Source organism: Megalobrama amblycephala, linkage group LG1, assembly GCF_018812025.1.
Source record: "Megalobrama amblycephala isolate DHTTF-2021 linkage group LG1, ASM1881202v1, whole genome shotgun sequence".
In the NCBI taxonomy this organism is placed as follows: Eukaryota; Metazoa; Chordata; class Actinopteri; order Cypriniformes; family Xenocyprididae; genus Megalobrama; species Megalobrama amblycephala.
Window position 1 is genome coordinate 55,197,285 of NC_063044.1, and position 17,738 is coordinate 55,215,022.

At 36.6% G+C, this 17,738-nt stretch overlaps 1 protein-coding gene across 1 annotated transcript; it reads right to left on the reverse strand.

The window, feature by feature from the left end:
- Positions 1–8,634: 8,634 nt before the first annotated feature.
- On the reverse strand, positions 8,635–13,393 carry LOC125275388. The gene is made up of 6 exons (XM_048202264.1): positions 10,487–13,393; positions 9,993–10,286; positions 9,541–9,834; positions 9,015–9,302; positions 8,807–8,944; positions 8,635–8,720 (listed from the first exon to the last, which is right to left on the reverse strand). The coding sequence occupies exons 1-6, from the start codon at positions 10,884–10,886 to the stop codon at positions 8,710–8,712; spliced, it is 1,425 nt and encodes a 474-aa protein (XP_048058221.1). The 5' UTR covers positions 10,887–13,393; the 3' UTR covers positions 8,635–8,709.
- Between the last annotated feature and the right edge of the window lie 4,345 nt (positions 13,394–17,738).

Below are 17,738 nucleotides of genomic sequence, written 5' to 3' on the forward strand. Positions count from 1 at the left end.
TTATGTACTTAATACAATAAAGAAAAAAATGCATGAAAAAGGGGTAGTATTAGTTCAAAATTCTTCCTGATCACAACACTAAACCATCCTTAATCATGCACTTGTTAGTTAACACGACATCATCATCATTATCGTTACTACTGTGCTATCGCAGTCCTTCGTTCAGAATATAAATAAATCCTGCACCCAGCCATTAAAGAAATGTCTGTGGGCTTCGAGGGATTTATAGTTTTTAAATTGTTCACTATGCGTTTATACCATAAACAATATAGTTAACGATATTTAAGTATGATGATTTAGGTAGCAATGCGGGGTCAGCAGCACTCCAACTTACTGCAGTCAGTTCGTACAGATCTATGTTATGAATGGATGAACATTTCTCCAAATAACGGTCCCTGGCATCTTTGGTGAGTTTATCGCGATATGACATTTTAACTTTTTTCTTGTGCTTCATTTTTTCGAGTTATTTGCTTGTTATCTCAACTTGTGTAAACTCTTTCATTCTCTCAGTCAGCAGGGATACCACAAATATGGCGCCGCGGTGACGTCACACACAACAAAATCACGTGTCTGACAAAGACCTCCCAAGTATAGGGCTGCGTCCGAAAACTGGAAAATGCTGCCTTCCGAGGACACATTTCAAGGTAGTAAGGCATCAAGGCACGTCCGAATCCAATGTTAGCTTCACTTCCTCTCTCATGAGATACCTTCCTCAGATCGATTTTTGAAGGAAGCATAGATGTATCCTTAGCTGCCTTTGATATCCCACAATCCTGTGCTTTCCATTCTGTGACAGTTGAGCTAGAAAAATAAAGATGGCGACCGAAAGTTGCGTTTGCTGCTCAGTTTGTGTATAAATGTACGATTTTGATCAACATATTTCACTTTTGATATAATTTCTATCGAGAAATTACTACTGTAGTAATTAAATATTTGTTTAGTTCTCACCAAAGCTCGCGCTATATTGCTGTAGATCATTAAACTGTTACGCTGCCTCAGAAGTCTGTCCGAAATCAGTTTCGTGAGGTACCTTCATGCACAAATGCTGCCGTACAAGTCATTCTCTTATAAGATAGCGAGGCAGCAAGACAGCTACCTAGGTTTTCGGACGCAGCCACTGTCTCTGCGGAACAAAAGAGGGGCGTCTCCCAATTTTGGGGTGTTTTCTAACTGAGAGAGGTGTTTATAACGATCCAACCAAAAAAGTACGGAAGCCGGGATATGCGTTTTTTTTAAAGTACGAAAGGCCATTCATTATTTTTTTTTTTTATTTTTTTTTCTTGTTTTCTTATGATTACAACTACTTTTTTAATGTTTAGATCCCGAGAAACAATTATGTCGAGATAATGAAAAATAAATAAAATATTGCTGCATGCTTGACTTCCTTAACAGGGAAACTAGCCTATGCGTTTTTCCCGAGTGCCTGCCTAGATATATGGAAACATTTAACTATAATACATTAATTTATTTTGAAGAGTATTTACAGGACCTGTAGCTTATAGCTCGAGAGGGCGAAATATATGATTTATGCAAGTTTTATTAGCCTACTCCGTTTTTTTTTAGTGCTAGTTAGGCTATTTATTTATTGTATTATTATTTGCATAAACTAGCCTACGAATTATAATGACACGGGATGTAATTTTGTCACAATGGCTATATATTTTACATAGACAAATAGTCATTTGTCTGAACTTATCCAATCGGCGTCATTTGGTTGGACATGGGGTGTAAAAATAATATAGTAATTGATAGTAAATAGTGTTTTTGAACCAGTAAATTGTAGTATACTGTATATTATAGTATTTACAACACTTTGTTAATTATTGCTACAGCATAGGCTGTAGTACTTTAGTTTTTACTACAGTTAACTGCGTGTATTGTAGTATAGTTTAAAGAAAACTTAGTACAGTATTGGGTAACGTAATTTGTTTATATTACTATAGTTGTTATATTACCACAGCAATAGCCTATAGAATTAACACAACAAATTAATTCAAGTATGGTTCAAAAACACTATAGTATTTACTATAAATTACTACGGTATTTTTTCACCTCTTCACCTTTTTCATCTCAAATAGTTTCTTAAGGCTAGATCCTTCTTGTGCTACAAGTCTTGTTTAATAATTGATGCTCTTCAATATGAATAACGCAGAAGAGCAAGCACGCGATCAACAGCCTATTTTATTTAATCTCTCGCATGCCAAATTTCACGTGCATAGTGTAAACCTTCGTCATAAAAGCTATATAGTATTATATAATATTAAAATGACATAACCACTGCACTATATCAACAGACAAGCAGAGAATACGTAGGCTAGACAGTGCTTGTGGTATAATTAACTTTAATTTTAAGTGTTTGTTTTTTGTAGGCTATTAACCACAGTAACACATGACTGCCTCCGCGTATATTGTATAAGTATAAGCTTTATATGCATTAATAAGACTACTGACTTACTGACCTTGTGTAAACTTAAAAAAAAAAAACGTGTTAACCTGAAATGATGACTCTGAAGACTTTAAACATTATAATCATTTTATTGACCACAGACACTGTAGCCACAACCTAATGGCAAAACTAAAACAAATCAAGTGACTAACAGATACATCAAATAGAATAGCGAATGTTAGCTAATAATAGTTATCGCTAGAAGTGAGTGGAAGATTGCTTGGAGCTTTTTACAACGAGCTAGCAAGCATATTCACACAAAAGAAACGTTAAACAACTGTTAAACAACTTAAACAATACACTTACATTCATATACAATACATATCTCTTATTGTTTTTCCGGAAATATCCCACTCGATTTGAGCAAATCAGGTAAAGAGGTTGAAAAACACCTATTCCCGTGTGACAACACCCCAAAGTTGGGAACCGCCCCTTTTTGTTCCGCAGAGACCTCCTTCTCAAGACCGATGGCCTGTCACTCACTCTTTTTGCCACTCAGTGGGCGTAACCGCAGTGGTAACGGTTGTTATGACAACGTGAATGCCGCGAAAAACACACAAAACACTTCCAAAATGAAAAAGAGCTTTGCGATTGACCGTACAAATAGCTTTGACACAAAACCTGAGGTATATATTTAAAGACTGCTGAAAGCTACAGAAAAAAGAAGCAAATGTATCGCTGCAATTCACAGAAACAGCTGGACTCCAGGAGAGAAACATGGATTTGCAGTTATAATTATGTGTCAAATTGCAGAATTTTGAGGTAAAATCATACCTTAGGCTTATATATTGTGTTGTTATATATTGTGTTGACAACTGATCAATTAAATATTTACCATCTTATATTCTGCATAATTGGGTGTTTTAAAATAAACACTGACCAAAAACTATACAAGTTTTAGGGCTGGACGATATGACGATATATATAACATTGATATAAGTGATTACTCGGATTTAAACCTACCTATATTGTAGTTATATAAAATATTCACAGACAGATTTGCTTTATGTATTTCCCCGTGTCGAAATCAGGCACATAAATGTCAGAAAACCCCTGGCTGCATGTCAATATCCATGGATTAGGTTTATTTGACATGTTGTAAGAAACACTTTCGAATCCAATCTTTAGTGTAATCGTTATTTTTACTCGCGCTTTCGCAGTTTCCTCTATTAAATCCAGTCATGCAGCAGGTTCTTTTGCCACTCAGTCCAGCTGAGGGAGCGCGTTCCGGCGGGAAAGTGATGTCGATGCATACCCTCTATTTAGGACGAATTGACCGGTGTTATGAAATATTCGGTGTCTGAGATTTTCGGTGACAGTGGGTGGAGTTTACACGAATATTCACGAGTTTCCTGTTTTGAGTTAAAGCGCCACTGAAAGTGTTAGTGGATTGTCCTTGGATCACAGAACTGTTTTCTGTAATGATTGTGTTTGATTGTGTCGAATGAATTTATGATTATTTTTTATTAATAACTGTTTATGTGCTCAATTGTTTGTAGGTTACATTGTGTCGTGAGATATACTTTAGTAGTGATTACAGCCACTGGTGGTCTATCGTTAGGAAATTAGTCAACATCGAGTTTGTTTGTTTTAGTAGGTTACAACTGTTTTGATTTTATTTTAGTTCGTTTGAGAAGATAACTTGTATAAATGTATCTGTGGTGGCATAATAAAAGTTTCAGTTGTGATTGTGTCATTCCCTATATTGCTTTCTCAGATAGCCTGCATAACTTTAACCAGACATTATTATTTTTAAAACACATTGAGAGTTAGATTTATGTTCCGTTTATGTTTTTGACATGCATTAATTATTGTAAACCTTCTTTATCATTTTCTGCAAAACACACAATGTTCTATATGAATAGAAACATGATGAGACAGTGATATTAGCTTCCCTGCAGCGCTTTCACAAGGTTTTATTTTAATGCGCTTTCCACAACAATTAAAATGTTAAAATTGAATTACAAGTGATTAAATTGATCAGCTACAAAACTAAAAGTTACTAATGCAGGTTTTATTTAAAAAATATTTAGGCTATATGGAGAAGACAATTGGCAAAAGTGTGAGGAATATTATTGTTATGTGGATAATCAGACATATATACATACTACTGTGATTGTTCTGTCATTTCTTTAATTGCTTTCTCAGTTGGTATATATTTTTAAAGAGACTATATTAAATCCTAAAGTTAAGTGTTATTTTTTTCATATTATAAGGAAACATTCTCAATATTTTTTCCCACAAAATGATGCATTTCATTGAAAAAAAAAAAAAGAATGTGGAAAAAACATGAAGCATTGTGAATCAGGATTCAGTTTAACAGTGTTGATATGGAACTATATGGAACTAAATGATCAAACCTGCAGTATATTCACAATGAAATGTATTAGTTCTATTCTACAAGCTTTCCATAACAATTAACATTTTATTTATGTTAAATTAGCTGCTAAAATAATAGACCATGTAGTAATTTGCATATCTGTAATATCAAAGATGAAAGTAAATAATGAGAGTAGTTTCATTTTGAATAAAAAAAGAGCAACTGATTCTGTGTTGAAATTTTATTCACAAATGAGAAGTCACGACATATGACATATTTAATTAGCAAAAACACTTGTATTTAAACACACTTTACACAGGGTCTTTGGTTTGGTCTACTCTTGTGATCCCAGTGATACCAGCCTTTGCTACTGACACATTCAATCTGAAATATATAATAAAATGACATTACAACAAACATGTATTATTACAATTTTTAATACACTGTCATGTTCAAAACAAAGTGAAAAATAAAAGTGTCTGCTTTGTCTGGTGTACAGGGATATTTATTGGCAAAAGTCATATTTGGGAATGAAAGAATATTGGCTATAGATATTATATTAGTTATCACATGCATAATTCACCGTGGCCTATTTGGATAGTCATTAAACTAGGATATATTTAAAGTAGCCTACATTAACATGTTTTCTTGCATGTGTGCAATTTTTGAAACATATTACATATAGAAATTCAAGTCTACCCAGATTAGAAGTGCTTCTGCAAACTAGTTCACTGCTGCCTTCACCACAGGAGTTTACAATTAATATTATTATGCTACCATACATTTTGGCAAACTTTCAAAACTATATGCTCAAAAGACTCAAGGTAATACAGAAACAACAAAAACAGTCTACTTAAAACGCTATTGGCTCGTTTACCGAATCCTAACGACACCTCTGGCGAATCATTGGCTTTGTTCATATCAAACATAGCAAACACATGACAGACATAACACAATATAGCTTATATATAAAATCTTGTGCATCAATAACAGTTAGAATATAAGCTTGACTCCGTTTAACGCTGAAACATATGCTAATTACCTTTAATGTAAGCCGAAGAGCGTGCACTAACACTTTCAGTGGCGCTTTAACTCAAAACAGGAAACTCGTGAATATTCATGTAAGCTCCGCCCAGTGTCACCGAAAATCTCAGACACCGAATATTTCATAACACCGTTCGCAAAGGCTTGTTTGAGATGAGCAAATTCTGCGCAGAACCGATCACCGGTGATCACCGCAAGATGCATGCCGGTTAGAAATGTGTCCGAGGGTGGGCCGCCTTGCTCTGATGTCATGCCGACGTTTGTCAAAAACCTCTCGCGAGGGCGAGGCGGACTCATCGGATTCTGCAGTCGAGCGCAGTTGCTCTCCACCGACTGCGCTGACCAAAAGCACGATGGGAAACGACTTGCTGACGACACAGCTTAAAGCTTATTGGTTTAAACAACCGTGTTCTATTGATCTCTTTTAAAATGTTTTATTTTAAAACTCTAATACCATGTATTTATGTGTAAAAATAATGTGCAAATATTCCCAAACTCTCTGACACTGCGATCTCTCTATGGGTTATGTGATTGTTATCAGATTTATAAAAATATATACAAATTGTCTGTAATTAAAGTTAAAATGAGTGATACACACATCTTTCGAATGGAAATATGAGAGATTACGTCTTGGGTGCAGAAAGCACTTATATCCCAATTAGGGCTGTATACCTTGGAGAACCTGGCGATACGATACATACCTCGATACACAGGTCACGATTCGATACGTACCTCGATACAGAGCTGTCTCGATACGATTTGATACAATGTAATACGATTCAATAAAAATGCATGGGCCAGAGCCAATTAGTTAATGCTGAACACATTTACTCAACAAACAGAACTCTGCATTTTTCTTCAATTTATTGAAGACAAAAGTGCATTATAACAAAGTGCATTTTGCTTAAATATTTGCAACTTTAAGTGCTCTGATTAATTGTACACAAATTGTATTAATCTGGAAATTACCACAAGTCAACATTTAACTTTCCAAGGACTCACACAAGCACAAAATCTTTTGTTTCTGTGATTGACACCTCATAGGAGGGCCATTTTAACATTCAAGCGCAAGAAAGTGCAACATTTCAGAAAATTTACTTTCCTTTGCATTATTTCTCATTTACTTCAAATTTCATTACTAAAATATTTTTATACCTATACTATAAATACTTTATTTACCATACTAAATGTAAACAGCAGTGTCTCTCTCATTGTTACACAGTGTAATATAATTATATAACACTATTACTAATATAATACTACTAATATAATACTATTAATTGCAATAGTCTGGTGCAACTTCTCACATCCAACAAGGTGCATGGAATAAAAAAATGAGTAATTTAGGAACAAAACCAGCAACACGTGGCATGGAGGGGTCAGAAATAAACAAAAAAACTGGAGCTATATATCAACTTTATTTTGCCAAAAAATAAAAATCTCTCATTGTTACATACATTATTAGTTTTTAACATTTAGTGGAAATATTTTCCCTTAGTTTATGTTAGCTGTGACATTAAAATCTTGCACTGAACAACACTGTACTGAACAAATACAATCCCTGAATACTACATTTGTACACTCTTCTGTTTCTTGACAGACACCAGAGCTTGTGCTCACACAGCTGAGACTCATTTGTCCAAGATGCTGTTTGAGCATCGGTAACGTTTAATTGTTACATCGGCGCTCGTGACTTAAAGTCGAGTGCTTTTACTGTAATTTAGGCGAGCGCGCTCATAATAGAAGCGACGCGGTTGAGAGCGCGGCTCATGGTTGCGTAGCAACAACAGACGCCACTGAAGCGAAAGCAATGCGGCCGTTTATGTGACGCGATTTGTGAATGTCCTCATAAAACCGCGACTTTTTCGTTGCATATCAGACAGGTAGCAACTAGAGAATAATAATAATAATAATAATAATAATAATAATAATAATAAATTAGCGGGCCGGATTATGTTTTATTTTTGATATCAGTTGCGGGCCGGGTAGAGTTGGAGGGGGGGCCGTAAACGGGCGGAGTATCGATACTAAGGGCTAGAATGTCGATACTGTATCTTTTTTTATTATATCGGTATGTATCTAAGAATCGATATTTTGAGCACACCCCTAATCCCAATACAAAATGCAAAAATAGTATTGTAACAACCACCCGAATAAGAGGGCATTAAAAGTATTAAAGTATAGTGTAGGAGTTCATAAAGAATGTTTTATACATAATAAAAAGTAGAAGTACACAGAAACTGAGGCCTGGTACTAGAGCACAAATGACATTTGGAACAAACATGCACACAAATAACTGCAACAGAGAGCATTTCTATAGAATCTGGAGTTATTATTGAAATAAATGTGTGACTACAATTGTTACAGAGACTCTGACAGGAGGATGTTAGTGAACCAAAACACAAGACGCAAGTGAATGTAGTGATCATGAAATGATATCAGAGTTATGGCAAGAATAGAAGTCTGAACTTAATCTCACTGATTCTTGAGAGAAGAGACAAAACATGTTTGAGATGTTAGTTTTTATTATTTCATAACACATTATTATAAACTGATATATTTGTAGACAAAGGTCTCAAGCTAATGAACAGGTTTTTCTGAAAATGTTTTCTTCTAAAAATGTACTTCAGAACTTAATTTGTGTCAACTCCGTCAGACACATTAAAAAGATGCTATTTTAATTTGATCATCAACAACAGTGTAAAATACACATGACAAATATACAGCAGTAGCAGTAAAGTGAGATCTGTGTGTCTCTGAGAGAAATATAAACAATAAAGCCTTACAAATAAGAGTTTTACAAATCTGACACTGAAAGAGAAGCTCAAATAATCATCAGTATTTATTATGACAAAAACACACTTGAAGAACCTTTAAAGTTCAGCGTTCTGCTTCAGATTTAAGCACTTCCTGAAAAAGATGAACATGTAAAGCCATAAATGAATCAATCTCACCAATATTAATATATGCTGAATCAGTCATCATCAATCATGTACCTGATGTGTGAATATGTGCTTGATCTCCTTCAGCTCTTCTGGATCTGATGTGATAAAGCACAAGAATGACAGTAGCCACGCCCACCAGAGCAGAGAGGACCAATCGGATCACAGCTTCAGTAGGACCACAACAGTGGACTGAGGAATAAAAACATCAAAGTGAGATCAGCTCAGTCAATAAACGCTAATATCATCAGCGCTGCCGTACCTGAACATGTGTGACAGAGTTGAGTGATGTCCAGATGTTGAGTCTGGTGGCTGATGGGATTGTTCAGCACACAGCTGTAGGTGTTTTTATCCTGATATTCCACCTCCAGAGGTAGAGAGAGACTGATGCTGAGATCAGACGCACTGATGCTGGACAATGAACTGTTTCCTTTGTACCAGGAGAGAGTCACATGACTCACATTCACCACTGAACACACCAATGAACATGATGATGATGATGAAGAACATTGTGAAGAGTTACTGCTGATGACAGGAACAGGCAGACGAGCTGAAAACATGAGAGAATAAAGAGAAATGAGGATGAATGAAGAGATTCAAGAAACATCCAGAGGAACCAAGATGATCAAAAGTAGAGCATTTAAAACTATTGAATAGAAAGTTAAATATAAACCTGCTGTTCATGTGAAAGTAAGAGAATTAGTCATTTGAACTCATTAGTCATGATAAGATACTTCTTTAGATCTAGCTGTAATAAATAAAACACGTGAAACTGATATTTAACTCACCGTAGACAATGAGACGAATATAAGAAATAACGCCAAGACTCTGAATACAGTCATAATCTCCAGCGTGTTTCATTGTGATGTTTGTGATGGTCAGAGATCCAGTTTGATTGTCCAGCTTCAGTCTGTCTCTGAATATCCCATCAAGATCATCATCATTTACAGTGAATCTGTCATCCTGTTTATTGATTTCAGCTATTAAAGTGTTTTCAGACGACCACACAATCTGAATCACATCATCCTTCATTCCAGTAAGACCAGAGTTTAGAGTGACTGAATCTCCCTCCGTCACTGACACTGAAACAGGGTTTGTCACAGATAAACAAATTATAATGGTTTATTAAATTAAATAGTTTAACATTTAAATTTGAAATAAACTATCATAAAACAGCAAAAAGAAATAAAATGATGTATGAATTCATTTCAACTTTATCATTAAAAAAAATTAAACTCACCAATAACAACAAGATAGAAACTATACCACTTAGAGTTGATCTGTAATCTATAATATCCAGCGTGTTTCATTGTGATGTTTGTGATGGTCAGAGATCCAGTTTGATTGTCCAGCTTCAGTCTGTCTTTGAATCTCCCATCAAGAACATCATCATATACAGTGAATCTGTCGGCCGTTACATTGATTTTAGCTATTAAAGTGTTTTTATATTGAAACCTCCACCGAATCACATCATCATCCTTCATTTCAGTAAGATCAGGGTTTATAGTGACTGAATCTCCCTCCTTCACTGACACTGAATCATCAAACACACACATGGAGAACAAACAGAAACAGGTTCAACACAGATTAAGACACTCATTTATGAAAGTAAATAGTTTGAAATTTATACAATGAATGTCATCATTAAACAACAGCAGCAAAATTTAGTTTGGATTAATAATTGAATCTTTGTGATGATTAAAATATAAAATGTGAAAGTAATATTTAACTCACCAATAACAACAAGATAGAAATCAAACCACTTAGAGTTGATCTGTAGTCTATAACCTCCAGTGTGTTTCATTGTGATGTTTGTGATGGTCAGAGATCCAGTTTGATTGTCCAGCTTCAGTCTGTCTCTGAATCTCCCATCAAGAACATCATCATTTACAGTGAATCTGTCGGCCGTTACATTGATTTCAGCTATTAAAGTGTTTTCAAACCTCCACTGAATCACATCATCATCCTTCATTTCAGTAAGATCAGAGTTTAGAGTGACTGAATCTCCCTCCTTCACTAACACTCTCTTCACTTCAAAACCAAACACTCCTGAAGAACAGAGTTTTTCACAGATTAAAGCTTTAAAATCACTTGATGTTGGTTTGATAATCTTCACTGAAATACGTTTAATCATGTAAATGTGACGTGAATAATATTCAGCAGCAGCACAAAGACAAAAGATGATGAATGAAAAGAGAAATAGATTTATATATGGATCAATAACTAAAAAGACACTTTAATGTTTAATGTCACACTAAAACTAATGCTGTTGAGTATCTGAGCTTCATATTTATATTATTTAATCAATCCATAATAACTGAGTTTAGAGCTGAATTCAAACTTGATCTGACAGTAAAATAGGCTAATAGGCATATTATCAAAATAAACGAAGATTATCATAGAATGGTCAGCTGAAGTAAGCACCTTATGAACTGGGAATAAATACAAACTGCACAAAACTACACATGTACATATTTATTTGTATTATGATTTTTTTGCGGGTGGGACGTCCCCACCACTTTCTGCTTAACGCTGCTGCGGCCGGAGACTCTATTCGTTCCGGTGAAATCACAAAAGCGCAGACACATAATAAAGCCACCTTTGAAATACAAGAGCCAAAACAAGCTCTTTTTCTCAGTTTATTGGAGATCAAATACACTCAGAATCAATGTCACAATGCCCATCTCGGTCAGTATTAAAGTAAACACAGTTCAGGAAGAATGTGTCCGTGCGTTCGTCATGTCTTAAAGGGACAGTAGCCGAATAAACGTGCCGCTCTCTCTGTTGTTAATGTTAATCAAACAACAAAAGACAAAGAAAACATCACTTACTGCTCTTGACTGATTAACTTCTGTAACTTTAATTGATTAATCTGTATTTACTTTTTTCAGTGAAGATTATCCAATGTTATTTTACATATTTATTACTTGTAAAAAATTGTCACATCAATATGCAGACAAAAAACATTTCTAGGAATTACAACAAAAGCACTACAGTATATGCGTTCCTCCATCATTTTGACGTTGCATTGCGGCTCTATTTCAAAAATGTCAAAAAACTTTTGAATTCGACTGATTCGACTCTGGCTCTGTAATTTCAGAATGAGCATAGCCTCGTTTCAGATGTGATGAGTCCGAAGATTATTCCAGTTTTGAATAATTATTCTGTCACAGACTTTTTTAATGGACGTGTTTTATTCCTGATAACTATTCCTTCTCTACATATTTTTCCATCAGTTTTTATGTGCATTTTAATTCACTGAATAAAGAGTATACACCCCAGTGAGTACGGGTTACATTTATTCACATTTTGTCATCATTTGTGTTCTACTGAAGAAACAAAGTCACCTACATCTTGGATGCGCTGGGGGTAAGCAGATAAACATCAAATTTTCATTTTTGGGTGAACTATCCCTTTAAGGATTTTCAGTACATTTAGCATAGATGGGCTATAGCAAGTTATTGACAACATTATTTCTATTATACTTAATTTTTTGAACATATCTACACAGGTTCTGTCTCGCGCACAGACGCGCGTGCGAGCCTCTGAAAGCATTTGGCTGCAGAAAGACGCGTTCGGCGTGTGCACTGCGCTCTAGTGGACTTTTGTTTTCAAGCACTCAGTTCACTCTCGCATAAGCTGTTTTCAGCACACACTGTTCGTGCCATCACAACAATTGGGCTGCACGTGGACGTCCGCAAACCCTCCTAATGACGAAAATTTCGTGATGCGGATGGTGCGCAGATGCCCGAAGTATACTTTGGGGCCCCAATCCGCCCGGGCCCATATGCACGTGCATATCCAGACGCTACGCCACTAACTTTGTTTCTTTATTCAATTTCTTACCTGATTACTACTGTTAGACCTACCTGAAAAAAGAAAGCAGTCTATTTAATTTATATCTTTATTCTATTGTATTTATTTGTGCTATTGTTAGTAATTTGTTAATTTGCTCTTATTTTATTACTGTTTACTTGTCTTTTTTAAATTCAATTTACCATTTGAAATCAAGCTTCTTTGTGCTGTGTGTAACAAAATTACCTAATTGTAAAAACAAATACTCTGAGTTAGCAAATATCTGAGATAATTGTAATGGTAACTGATCAACGTATATATATGAAAAAAGCTTAAAAGTTTTATCATATAAAGCATAAAATCTCATATAAATCTCTTCAGAAGAAACTTTTGATTGCCTAGACTTTCAATAGATGGACAAAAAAATATATATATTAAAAATATCTACATGAGAGTATCTACATTGTTTTTTTCCCCCATGTTATTGAAAATGGTATCGAATATCGGTTCTTTTCAAGATATCATATTGAAGTTAGAAATTGCAGTACCATGACAACACCACAGCCTATATATTTACTCCACGAACTAACTCTACAAACATGGAAAAGAGGGATAGATGGACCTCTCGACCTTACGCTGAGGAGAAAATCCAGTGCAACTTTGAGCAGACCAAGCAAAACATGATTATTGCTTCAAACAATAGTATAAAGCTATTCAAAACATCATTCAATGTAAATTGTGATAATCTTAATTAATAATTGCAATTACGCAATTTCAAGGGAATAATCGACAGTTATTTGTCATAATCGTGCATCCCTAAACTGAAGCCATAAAAACACATTTGAAACTCACCATCCAGACGCCACAAACAGAGCAAAACTAACTTGAGAAACATTTTCTTCATCGGTTCACTGAAAAGCCCACGATAGTAACTCTTAAAATGTCTGAAAACCCTCAGATTGATCTGAAACACACTGAACTGTGATATTTATCTGGTTGTGTGTGAATCCTCCCCCATCCTCAGTTTCCGTTCACACATTCATCTGCTTTAACATCACAAAAATCAACAAGCTTCTGCTGATCTTACATTTTCAAATGAATTCTGGGCCTGAATGAAACTAACAGCAGAAGAGTGAAATATTGGACTAGATATCTGAATCTACTGGTGTGTTATTTAGTGCTGTGATCTGTCAATCATATTTGACCTGTGACTCTTATTTGACTGTTGATGGATTCACTTTATTTCAGTGTAAAGATGTTTTGTGTGGAGTGGAAGATTGTGATCTTATTAGCAGGAGAGAAAATGAAGTAATGCTTCAGCCACAAACTGCTGACACGAGCATCAACCACAAACATTCAGCAGAAGCTGTTTATCCACCGACAGATCAAACCAGACACACTGATGTTTGAACAGATAAAATAAAAAGGAAAAACCACTGCAGAGTCCATTTTGACTCAAAAGCCAGTAAATCACATGTATAATGTTTGCCTGTGTTGAGTTACTAGATCCAGGAAGTGTGCCCATATTAGCCGGTTCTGTCGACACTGCAGAGTAGAACTGTTTCAGGTTGAACTTCCTCAGCTGGTGAAGGAAGTACAGTCTCTGCTGGGACTTTTTCAGCTGGAGTCTATGTGTAACTCCCACTTCAGGTCCTGAGAGATGGTGGAGCCCAGGAACCTGAATGACTCCACTGCTGCCTCAGTGCTGTCCATGATGAAGAGTGGGAATAATGCTGGAGTGTTTCTCCTGAAGTCCACTATCATCTCCACTGTTTTGAGTGTGTTCAGCTCCAGGTTGTTATTGACTGCACCAGACGGCCAGCTCTTTAACCTCCTGTCTGTAAGCAGACTCGTCCTGCAATGTCCTTCAGGTAGGCCAGCACCAGTCTGATGGGCGGCTCTTGCTCTCGCTCTGGCTGATGTGAGCGCGATCTCTTCTGGGAGAAGAATTCAGCCCTTTATGATGTCATTCAGAGCCATACTCGAAAAACTTTCCTAAACTTTTATGAACCATAAAGGAGTGTATTTGTTTTGTTTTTTTAGGTTTTTTTTTTTAACTTTGGCCATTTTTAGCATGAGAATACAACTCTTTAACTGTGTTAATAAGTCAGAATACATGAAATAGCATTAGACATCCTCTTTAATGCTGCAATCCATAACTTTTGGCGCTCTAGCGGTTAATAAACAGAACTGCATGTGTCTTGCGGAAGAACATTGTAGCCGGAGCTACTTCTCTCTGTTTCTATGACGAGTCACGCAGTTACTGTGAAACTCTGCAGCGGTTCCTACCAGACCGGTCTAAAATAGTCAGAATATAAACACTTATTGTAAGTGTACCATAATGATTCAGGGTAAGACAAAAACATGGTTTGGAAAATGGATTCATGTTGTACATTCTCATTATATAATTTATGTATATTTTGAACACAAAAAAAAGTTACGGACAGCAGCTTTAAATGAATAAATATTTTGATAAATGGCATTGTGTATTGCACATGTATGTTTATTGCCAGCGGGAGCTTTAAGTGTTCATGAGAGAGACTGCCTGAGGAAAGAAACTGTTCCTGTGCCTGTGTTCTGGTGTTCAGAGCTCTGTATCGTGACCAGACGTGTGAGAGGTCCAGAGGGATTCTGACTTACTTATGATTTGAGTCATCGAATATTAACTGCTAATCAGGTATGATCATATATTTATTATGGGCATGTTTGATTTTGTTAACTGTTACTGTATCATCCTTGTTTTGTTAATGTTGCATAATTAAGTGATAGAAATGATCACCTGCGCCATCGACTTCCGTTTCCGGTGAGAGTACGCTGTGCGCGTCTTGCTGCCGCTTCTCACTGGAATTCTTTGTTCGTTTGTTTGTTGCTGTGTTGTGCCTTGCGTTTATTGTTTCATCTCCTCTCCTGCGCTACTGGATCTTTTACTTCGTCTTTTTTGGATTATAACCGGACTTCACTATTGTCATTATGGATTATAACTGACACAGGTAACTTCTATTCATCACAGGCTACTAATCCAACTCACACCACTGTAGGGTCTGCACAGTCTCAAAGATGAGCAGGTCCCGCCATAAACTGTGTTTAAGTCTCAATTCACGAAATTTTGGTTTGTAAATCTTACATTGGTTCCGGCCTGGCAGACACTAATGGATCACGACTCTTTTTATGACTGGTTCGATAAACCCCTGAACATCTCCTTCGCGACTTCAAAGGGGATGCGGACACCACGGATCAGGTTGCTACGAGACAGGCCCGCATTCCAAACAGCCATAAAAGGGAAAATACACGCACGCACCCCCAGACTAGGACTGGGCGATATATCGCATGTCACGCGCATTTTGTCAGTAAAGCCGGTTCCCTGATTACCGCGAAATCGCCATCACCTGCTTTCAAATGGAGCGGCATTTAATATACAGAGCCGTAGATCACTGACAAGCCACGCAATATCGCGTTCATATCGCAGATGAATCGCCTTCGATAATGAACGCGATATTGCGTAGCTTGTCAGTGATCTACGGCTCTGTCTATTCAATGGCGCTCCATTTGAAAGCAGGTGATGGCGATTTAGTGGTAATCAGGGAACCGGCTTTACTGACGAAATGCGCGTGACAATCGCATGCGATATATCGCCCAGCCCTACTCCAGACACACACACAAAGACCTACATAAAGACTGTATGCACACATATGATTGTACCTGCAAATATGATTGTATCTGCCATTGTAGTGCTTGTTGCATGTATGTGTTACTAGTGTAGAAGCGTAGAATTGACTGTAGTAGTTTAATACTATCGTTTAACATGAAAACTAGAGTATAAAGTGTATCTTCTTTGGATGATGGGCGACACCTGTCGAGTTTGAACTCTCCATAAAGCTGTGAGTTCGAGCTATTCACTCATGTATGTTGCATTTCTGTCAAATGCATCGTTCAATTTTTAATAGTACTATGAAGAAAATACACCCGATTTGACATACCATAAATTATGCAAATTAATCCGTGAGACTGGACAAAGGAAGGTGGAAAACCGCCAAAATTGCAACGCTATCATTGGCGGACGTTATCAAGAAGGCGTTCTGGTCTGTTGTCTTTAAAACACCATGACACGCGTCTCTTGGTTGCACAAGTTTCCTGCCGTCGAGACTGGTCATATTACTTTCCAGTTAAACCTTTGTTTGAAAAACCCGCCGGAGAAACAACCTCCTGAAGAAGGACCATCACCAAACTGAGCGCTCTGAAACTCTAAACCTGTCACGTGGAATAAAGATAGATGCAAGCGCAAGTCAGAAAATCTCATTTATTGAGCTTCACACCATGTAAACAAAGCGACAGGTAACCAGCAGCAAGGAGACGGCGACACAGGGACTTCGATGGTCCTGAAGAGATGGTGGTAAGTGTCAGAAAGTCCAGGTGCAAGATGATCGTGCTGGGGTCCGTAGTAGTGAGTGAAGACGTGAAGAAGCCAACGAAGAAAAACAACAGGAACATGAACACGAAGACTTCAACTCCAACGGAAGAACACACGAGGAATCAGAAGGACAAGAACAGGAGACTCCAAACAACGATCTGACAAACATGAAACGAAAGACAAGGCGTTATATAGGCTGGCAGTGATAGGAAACAGCTGCCGCTGATCACACAATCAGCGTCGACGCCCACATGAAACAATTAACGTGACAGCACAACGTAAACACAGACAACAGAAAGAGACTGCGGATCTACAACCGTGACAAAACCACAACACCGAACCAAAATGCAAGTATTAACTTCTTTAAGATTTTATAGATACTGAGTTTCCTTGTTGGCTCTCAAAAGGGTTTACTGCTGGTTGTAATTTGCCATTCTTTGATCATCTCTCTCTTTCCTGCCTTTTTACTTTCACTTTATATATATAGGGTGAATTGCCCTAATGTGGGACATTTTTTGCATTTCAGACTTCTGTGACATATTGCAATTTGTAGCCAAAACATTAAATTCACACACAATACCATTTTAAAAACCCCAGGATGTCTCCTAATCAAATCAAAAGATAAAATGGAGATAACACATTCATAAAAGAAATTATAGACATATTAGTGCTCTTAGTGCAAGTCGTCTAAAACTATTGGTGTTTCCTAATGTGGGACACTGAAAATTCTATGATAAAAGGCCAAAATCTATGATGATAATAATAAGAATAATGATAATGATG